Source organism: Pezoporus flaviventris, unplaced genomic scaffold, assembly GCF_033815535.1.
Source record: "Pezoporus flaviventris isolate CSIRO_AGI_PZ_B2104156 unplaced genomic scaffold, CSIRO_AGI_Pfla_v1 ptg000002l, whole genome shotgun sequence".
NCBI lineage: Eukaryota > Metazoa > Chordata > Aves > Psittaciformes > Psittacidae > Pezoporus > Pezoporus flaviventris.
In genome coordinates, this window is record NW_026892550.1 from 74,845,027 (window position 1) to 74,854,405 (window position 9,379).

General features: G+C 42.8%; 1 protein-coding gene across 1 annotated transcript; it reads right to left on the reverse strand.

Annotated features, from left to right (window-relative positions):
- Positions 1-5,160: 5,160 nt before the first annotated feature.
- On the reverse strand, positions 5,161-8,332 carry LOC133274508 (interleukin-8-like). The gene is made up of 4 exons (XM_061463810.1): positions 7,807-8,332; positions 7,330-7,465; positions 6,458-6,541; positions 5,161-5,889 (listed from the first exon to the last, which is right to left on the reverse strand). Exons 1-4 carry the CDS (start codon positions 7,868-7,870, stop codon positions 5,859-5,861), a joined length of 315 nt encoding a protein of 104 aa, XP_061319794.1. The 5' UTR covers positions 7,871-8,332; the 3' UTR covers positions 5,161-5,858.
- Between the last annotated feature and the right edge of the window lie 1,047 nt (positions 8,333-9,379).

Consider the following 9,379-nt stretch of genomic DNA (forward strand, 5'->3'; position numbering starts at 1 on the left):
TCGAGTTTCAATCAGCTGAATTTGTAATAGTCAGGTACATTTGCTTTACTATGATGCTTTTGGAACACTGTGACTCGTTATAGAACTCTGCAGGAGGAAAATGATGTACCTAGTTGGAGCTTGAGCACCTCCCTGTGAGTAAAATGGCAGGAAGCATGTTTATTTCAGCTTCTCTTAAGCTTTCTTGACATATCTTAACTGCATTTATATTATGTCTTAGGTTATTTTAAAATAATCATTGATAATTCTAAATATTGCTAAAACTTCTAACATGTATTTTAATCACACAATACACGTCTGATAATCTTGTGCTAAAGTTTACGCTATTAAAAAAAAACCCCACAAATGAAAATGATTTTTCTGATAACATACATCAGCAAGATATAAGGCCAGCACTTTATGTTGCTGTTACTTTGATAAGTAGGTACATTTAGCAGTACTACTGAAGCCAGAAGCAGATGTCAGTCTTTATGAGGCTGAGTGAAAGTAAATCCACATAGAAGTTCCCATCAAACTCATACTAGTAATTTAGATTCTTGTCACGTCCCAAACCATTCTTCAGGTGTCTGCTTGTGAAAGATCTGCTCACTAAAATCGTTGGTGACAGACTCATTTGCAAGCAATCCCAGCATGTAACTTTTCTAGTTCATTCACTTAACTAAGAAAAAACCTGGAAATTACATGAAATCAGGTCACAATTTTCAATACGGTCTTCATGTTAAAGATTCAAAAAGATGTGCTACTATTGTTATCTGTATGAGACTATAAGCTCATGGTGTTTTCTTTATTGAAAACATGTGTACTGTCCCAAATTCTCCCAAAGGTTATGTAAACTCCAAAATAGCTGTCATCTACATGTTAGAGTTCCTATTCCCTTCTGTATCTTCAAAATTTCACCATCCTTCCTTGCAGGAATTAGAGACATAGCAGCAATAATGTGCCACTGGTGCAAAGGTCCCATCTCTTCTTTTCTGGTTTCCCTTTTTTCATGGCACAAAGTTTCTGTCCGATCAGGAGCTGAAATTCTCTACCTTTCCACCTCTGACTTTATGTTCTGAGTTTTTTCTTTCACACAAGGACGGATGGTTCCTACCCACGTTTTCATGCTGGGTACTGAAGAGCTGTTTCCTTCAGAGTGAATGATTGTACGTTGGCATCCTGAGGTGAGCAGCTGGTTGAACATTATGAACAGGGCTGTAAAGGGCTGAAAATTACCTGGGAAAAGCTACAAATGCCATGGTGGTCTGGAACTGGGGAAGGACAGAGGCAGGCTTGTGTTAGGTTGCTCTGAGCACTTTTCTTTTTGGAAGACATCTTTAGGTGCTGATGAGGGTATCAAGGGTGTAAGGGAGTTGGGTGTAGCACTATTGGAGAGCCTGTGTACTGGTAGCTCTCTGAATCTGTCAAATCTTAAATGAATCTATGAAAATGTGTAGTTGATCTTAGGTGTTGTCTCTTGGAGAGGAGGCCATGGGAGAAAACTTAAGAAATGTCTCAAAATGTTCTAGTTTGTTTCAAGTGTAGAAAGAAAAAGGGTCCATTTTCCATGCTGGTGTAGTGGTAAAAACATAGGTTAATACCCTTACAATGTGTAATGTAGCATTCCTGGAAAGCAAAAGATGCAGGCCAAAATGAAAGTGCAAATACGATTTGGAAAAATCTGGTATGTTACATGAACACAGTTTGAAAAAGAATAGAATAGGACTTTTAAAAGTAAGCCCATACTCAATGCATTTCTCTGGATCTGAATTTGTATGCTTTCCCTGTAGTCTTAAAACACTTTGTTAACATAATTCTATTTTCTTCGCTGGGCAAACTGGATGCTTTGAGACTTTAATTTGGATTTAACTATAGATGGAATTTAACACTAATATTGAATGAGAAAGAGAGGGCTAGCAAGCTTGTTGAAATAAAAATAATTGCTATGGGGTGTATTATATTTATTGTCTGTATATTTCAGAAGCAGTGTCATTCTGAAAACTGACAGGAAATTAGCATTTTATTGGAAGGTCAGCAATATCATAAAAATAAAGGAAGTATATATGCAAAACATCCTAAATTTAGGTATTGAAGATATCAATGATCCACTAAAAAGAATTATTATTCCACCCAAAGTAAATAAGTACCCAGGTTGGGAAGCACCAAGTGGCTTCCTCCAGTTGAGAGCAAGACTGTGTTTTGCAAGAGTGCTCACATGATTTCCACGTTTTGGCAGCGAGGTCCTCTTTGGTTTAATCTCACATTCCGGATAGCCTTGAGGGGGATGAACTTGGAATGAGTGCTGTCACACAGGCACTGGAAGCTTTTCCCCTCTGTCATTGCCAGGGCCTTACCTGTAGAAAAAAAGCAAGTTATGGGAGGAAAATGAACATCATCTCTTGCTCCTGTGAAGTAAAGAGTATTTGTTCCCTTCTGTCAGCGTTATTCTTGTTACTCAGCTCCTATGATGTGCTGAGAACTTCGAGATAAAATTAAGTTACATTTTCGCTGTTGGCGTGCAAAAGCATGTGAAATTAAACTTATTCCTAAGTGAGAATACTCAGATGTTTTCACAGTGCATTTGTGGCTGGCCAAATTTTACACCTAAACTGCATCCCTTGACTAAAATAGCCTAACATCACATGTCCACGTATTGTTGACAAGTTTCTGCCATGATCGTCTGCTCATAGTCTTTATTCTTTTCTGCAAATTCCATGGCCCTTCCTTTGAGGAAGTGCTATCATCAACCGGCTTACCAGGAGTAGAAGTACAATGAGGAGAAAGTTGTCATTTGGAAAAGAGGAGTTGTATGAACACGTTGAGAAAAAAGGTCCTCTTTGAATTCAAACGTTCCTTAAAATCTAGGCTGAGACATCTATTACGGCATAGGACTAAAGTAATTTTCTGATGGAAACATATTTTACCCTTGGAAGCAGCCACGGCATCCTAACAGATGCAAATACGAATGATACTTGTAACTTCTGAATGACAGGATATTGAAGATGCCCATCTCTGGCAAAAAGTCACCATTAACACAGCACAAGCCCTCTTGGGTATATGTATCCGTTGGCTATGTGAGTGCTAAGTAATCATTTTCTTACCTCCTGACCCCACCATGAAGACCAAGTAGCGAACCAAAGCAGCAGCAGCAGATCTGCCATCCGTTGCTGTACAGAAGTCTGGTTGACCAGCGTCCGGCTCTGCTTGCTTTCACAGTAGGTTTTATCTGGGAAGTGTCTGACAACAGGAGTTGCAATAGCACCTGGTTAAAATAAGCACTTGGGAACTTACTGTTTTCTAATCATATGCGTTCAGAGTAATCACAGGTGTTTGTGACAGAAGATAAACACATGTCCTAAGTGAAATCATTTGTATTGTTCACTCATTGGGATACTGGATAGTCTGATTTTTGTGAGGTGGAAAAAGGTGATCTCAAGGAAAGAAACTGGCCCAGATTGTGAGCCGCTAAAGTATGTTGCCCATATGAATTTCAGTACTAAAATTAAGAAAGCAATTGGGTTTTGAAAAGAAGGAGCCTGCCAAAGGAGAGCCTTGGTATTGTATGGAGAGGAGATGGTGGCCATAAACAGTGTCTGGCTTTTGCTCGGCAGGGAGTGGGACAATGTTTTGGGTACGTTGGCACACGGAATTAACTAGATCTGCTTTCATTGTTCAGTGTAAAAATAGTTTTCCAGAAGAACTGGGAATTTCATGGAGTCTGACTTCAGCTTCGAAGGGAGAGTATCAGCAAAGCAGAAACAGCATGGAAGATCAGGTAGTCATCGTCCAAAGAGCTGCAGTGCTTCTCTCAGCAGTCTCTGAGAGCACCAAAGCAGGGCTTGGGAGCATGAGGGTTCTTGTGTTCCTAAGAAAGGCATGCTGTGAGGGCACACAGGACCAAAACGCGATACTTCATCATTTCTAGCCAGCCTCTGAATCATGTCTCACCTATGGGAGAAGAGCCCTCCTGTAGCCATGATTCAGCTCCCACCTCTTCACTGAGATTTTGCTGGTGATAAAGGCAATACGCTTACCGTGCCTGTACAGCAGTAAAGTAGGTGCCAGTCCCTTAGGATGCACATATACTTTTATTGGCACACATCTTCCCACCTCTCCCCATTCCTGGCTGATATTTCTGACATGCTTGCCTCCAAACTAAGTTTCTGAAAGACGCCAGCTTGTAAAAATCACTTGGAAAATAGGAAGGCTTAGACAGGTAAGACAAGTCTGGACAAACCCTCTCCCCCTGAGAACCTTTCTCTCCTTTCCATGCTGAGGATGAGGTCTATCAGGCTGTAGAGCAGTTCTGTGGGACAGTGGCAGCGATAGGGACAGGGGTCAAAGTGGGGTTTGAAGAGTTATCAGTTACCATCCTGCACAAGGTCTTGCTCAAACAAAAACCAGAGCCTCCCTTTTTACCTTGCACTGTTAGCAAACATGAGCTGTTTGTGCAGAACATGGAGTGGATCCTTAGTGGAAAAGGCTGAAGCAAAACAACTATCAAAACATTTGCTCAACTTTCCCATTTTCTCAAGTGTTCACTGCTTCTGCTCCAGTCTGTCCCTTGGAAGTCTCTGTGTCACAGGCAAATGTGTGTCCATACAATCAGGCTTCCTCCTGATGCAGTCCTCCCTCCTCACTGCAATTCAGGAGGATGCTCAGTGACCTCCATCATGTTATCAGATTTCCGTGCTTATTCAGGTGAAGGAAAAACCTTGTTCAGTGCCAGGTTCTCAGCTGATGAGCTGTCGGAGCACCTCCACCTCTATGGCCTTGGAGCTTCTGTGACTAACCATTAGTCATTCATTACTTTCTATCTGTGAATTTGATCACCCGGAGCCCTGAAAACACCAAGTCTGACAAGAAAAGAGGAAGAAAGTAGATAATTTTTATAATTCCTCCTACTGGAAACCATCTGAATACACCAGAGGCCGTAATTTACTGTTGCAATAAACCACCCCTTGCCCTTTGGTGAACCCATCCCATGGTGGATGAAAAAAAATACATCCTTTTTTTCCGTTCTGTATTTTAATACAGAAACTAGTAACACACAATACTGAAGTGAAAACATCTCCACAAACATTTATTGGGCGCATATCAAATATGTTCTGCATGCATAAATAATAACATCCTTATGCAAAAGTAAAAATAAATATATAAATAAATAAATAATGTGCCTCCTTCTAACCAAAAGATGGCATTAAAATGTATCTTTAGACCTTCACAACAGTAATTCACAATAAACAGTATCTTGACTATGGTGACACAAGCCCCAGTGTCTCAGAATTTTGATGTCCTAACTCTGCAGGCTCCCCTTTTCGGTCACTAGTCTGCTCTGAGCAAAAAGGCTGAGTAGCAGTGACCTAAACTTGACGCTCCCCTATCGATGCTTTCCTGGAGAGAAGGAGTTAGGTGCTGTTCTTTTCCTAAACAGCAGAAAGGGAAGGTGTCATTTAGCGAAAGCTCTGCGCTGATCCAGCTGTATTTACCAAAACTTATTCCAGGATCTCTCCATATCCTTTCACAAGCCATTTCTTCTGCCTGCTTTTTCCGGTGTCAGTGATTCCTCTCCTACATAATGTGACCTCTGTAATATACTTAAAGTACTGTTGTGAACTAACTGCGAAACCTGGCCTAGTTCAAGAGGTCCCTGCTTATTGCAGAGGGGTTGGAACTAGACGACCTTTGAAGGTCCCTTCCAACCCAAACCATTCTGTGATTTTGTGATTCTAAATCCAGGGAATCCAAATGCTCTTGGTGCTGTTAGAAGTGTGAATACAGGCAGCAGGAGGAGGTGAGCTGCCAGAAGCTGGATGGGCATCTCCATCTCTTGTTTGCCTTGCTGCAGGAGTGAGTTAGGACGTTTTGTCTTCTTTGTCTTAGGACACTGTCTCAGGTTTGGCGTTTGCCCTAGAAGAAAGAAAATGGAAAAGGAGACAATTAGAACTTGCCTGTGGAACAGGTATCACCCCCTGGAGTAAGATGAGATCCACCACTAAGGGTTTGTGCTTCTGTGTCCAAGCCCCTTAAAAGCTGTAACTGAACCTAACGGCTGCTGGTACGTTGTGACCTTTCCACAAGTCCTCAGTGACTGGGGGCTTCCACGGCTTCTCTCGGGACCTTGTGGGCCCACCTTCCCCCACTCATCTAAACGCTGTTCCTTGCTTTCTACCATAGCAAGCAAGAGAAAACCCCTCAGTTAATGCCTGGTTTTCCTGAGCACTCAAGCTGCAGATTTTCAACGCGCTTGCGCCTTACAAGAGGTGTAGCTACCATTCACATGGGGGTGGTATAAGGGATCCAACCTCCTGCTGATGATTAAAGAGCGAAACAATCCGAGTTTATCCCATTAGCGAACGGAAACATCAGTAGCTGCCTGAGGAGACTGAGTCTGTGAGAACTTTACACTGCACGTTCGCTGGCTCAACTAAAACTCAGCTTTTGGATAAGCCACGCTCACTGAGAACAGGCAACTCACTTGTCTAGGATTGCCTTGACGATGAGCTTCACCCAGGGAGCGGTGGGCTCCAGGCAGACTTCCCGGCCATCCGTCAGGGTAGCTCTGCAACAGAGAAAGGAGGAAGGGAAAAGGTCAGGTCTGTTTAGGGAAGTCCAAGGCAATTTCCCTTTTCCCTCCCGACATCATTCTAGGTGTACACTGACATTTTCTTTACTTCAAGCTGCATCAGCTGAGGCTGTAGCCTAACATAAAGGTTTTGGGGTTTTTTTTTAAAGGTTTCATATCTTCTCGTACCTCTTTGAATGCATTAAACCATTTCAGGACTCTCATGCTTTCCAAAACCGATTCTTTCCCCCTGTCCCCTTTCTCCGGCTTGTGATGGTACTAAACTACAAGGGTGAAATCTTTCCATCCTCATTCACAAACTGCACTGCCCAGTCCACAGGAATTTTGCTACAACACAATTTCTGGAATTGTGACTGGATAATATGATCTGTGTGCTAAGGGAGTTTTTTCACTGACGAGTAGAACTGTGATCACTTGATTTGAGCTGGCCATCACATTCATGTTTTGATCAGTCAGCACGGCTCATGCATGAAATTAATTTCTCATCTGCTGGTGGAATTCAGAGTTTTAGAAGGTTCTTTGCTGTCTGATATGAGCTTGGGTTGCAATGTTTGCATGGGGTGCTTGAAAAGTGGAGCAGTCAAGACAAGACAGGCTTTCTATCACATAGCGTGCTGTCTGTCACAGCAACAGCGTTGCTGGTCTGCATTCTGAGCAGCTGCCGCAGGCTCACTCCATCTGTCAGTGAACTCTTACATCACCCTGAGTGCAAAATCGGTTTCCTTCTTGTTAAGTAACTGGGAGGATATTGCAAAAGCACTTACATGACTTCGACGTTCTTGCAGTGAGGTCCGCTGGGGATGAGGTTCACGTTGTGAATGAACTTGGGATGGATGAACTTGGAATGAGTGCCTATGCACTGGCACCGGAGCTCCATTGCTGAGCGTGGCAGGGCCTTACCTGCAAAACAAGAAGGAAAAATAAGGTGCACTCTTTTCCTCTTTCCACAGCAGAGAAACCTGGAATCACAGAATGGTTTGGGTTGGAAGGGACCTTAAGATCACCCAGTTCCAACCCCCGCCATGGGCAGGGACGCCTCACATTAGACCATGTCACCCAAGGCTCTGTCCAACCTGGCCTTGAACACTGCCAGGGAACGTTCACCACTTCTTTGGGCAGCCTCTGTCAGGGCGTGTTCTTTTGCTTGCAGTATTCGAGGAGTTTCTTGCTGCACAGCACAGTACCTCTGCCATCAGCATTTGCGCTTGCAATGAGGAGAGCTTTAGAAAGGATTTCTGTACCTTCTGTTCCCACTGCTGACATGAAGAGAAGGATCAGGACCACAGCCACAGCCTTGCCTGTCATGATGCAAGAGTGTTTCTCCCTCGTGTTCCACAGGCCTGGTGCTGTGATGAGGTGAGCCCCAAAGGTGGCCAGTGCTGGTGTCTTGGGACCTGCTGGGTTTTATACTGCCTCGGCCTCCCTGGCACACATGGGTCGTGCCAATGGAAACTCCAAACCTGTAACATGCTGCTGTGCCATGAGTCACGGGTGAGTGGGCAAGCCCCTTGCCCCAGATGACCATGAAACTGCTTTTCGTTAACGGAAAACACTTCCTTAATCAATGAAATAAATAGAAAAACACAGACTCTGTACACAGTTGCCCTGGACTTAGCTCTCTGGAATCTATAGGGGGGTCTGTAATACCCTTATTTCTTGTCATTATTTTCTTCTGTATCTTTGTCCTTTTGATGTTATTATTACCTTATTCCTTGTGACCTTCCACTTCTAGTAGAAGGCATTCATTCTGTGACTTTCCATCTGTGTCCTTGGGCTTTGATTTCATTTTAAGACACGACAGAAGTAGGAGCTAGCACTTTGTGGAAATGATAGGTACTAGAACTGGATTTTAATGGCCTCTCCTTGTCCTTATATGCAATTACATTCAAAAAAAAAAAACTCAACCCTTTCTTATATGCTAAGATAACTTCTGCAGAAACAGTATTTTTGGATACATTAAACCTAGCATCACTGAAACAAGCCACAGAATCCAGACTGACACATATTGAGAACTATTATTATGGTATGATAAATTGCTTTGCCTAATCAGATGGAGGTTTTTTGAGGATGACTGCTTCTTCTGAAGCCAAAGCTTCTTGGCTGTTTGCTGCTTTCAATTTGGGCAGAGGGAAATTGTAAAAGCTGCTGGAGGTTTCTGCTTCTGCAATAAATTGGGGCACGTTTACAAATTGAAATTTGATCCTCTAAAGAGATTTCTTCTGATTTTGATCAAATTAAAGGCAAAGTGAAGATGGGATCATGAAGAAGGTTTATTCGCATCAAGTCAGAGATGTACAGCCATTTTTATTAACAACAGAAAATGAAACTAAAACACAAGGCAATCCATTACTGTCATTCCACCCGGTAATGGAGACAGCCAAAGGAACAAAAAAAATGAATGTAGGTTTATCATGAAGGGCACAGGGGGCTCTGTGTGCCAGGCTGAATCCCCCACAACGTTACCGTACAGATGAGTGTCTGGAGTTTTACACAATTAGGTTTATAAATAGTCTTGGAGGACTTGCGGTAAACACAGCTGGAGCAGCAAATGTGAGCAGATAAGCCCTTAATTACAGTCCTCCTGTGTCAAGGCAGAGGTCTGACCACTGAGTATCTTCTCTTCAGTCATGACCACCAGCAGATGTATGGGGAAAGATCAAGTGTCTTTGAGACTTACCCATAGTGTCCCACTCCAAGCCTGGTTTCATTTGATGCCTCCTGATTCTTTTACAGGTAATCAAGAAGCAGATATCGATCCTTATCACTGAGTTCCACCTCCTTCAGAATTCTGTAGACCTTCATCGCATCTCCAGG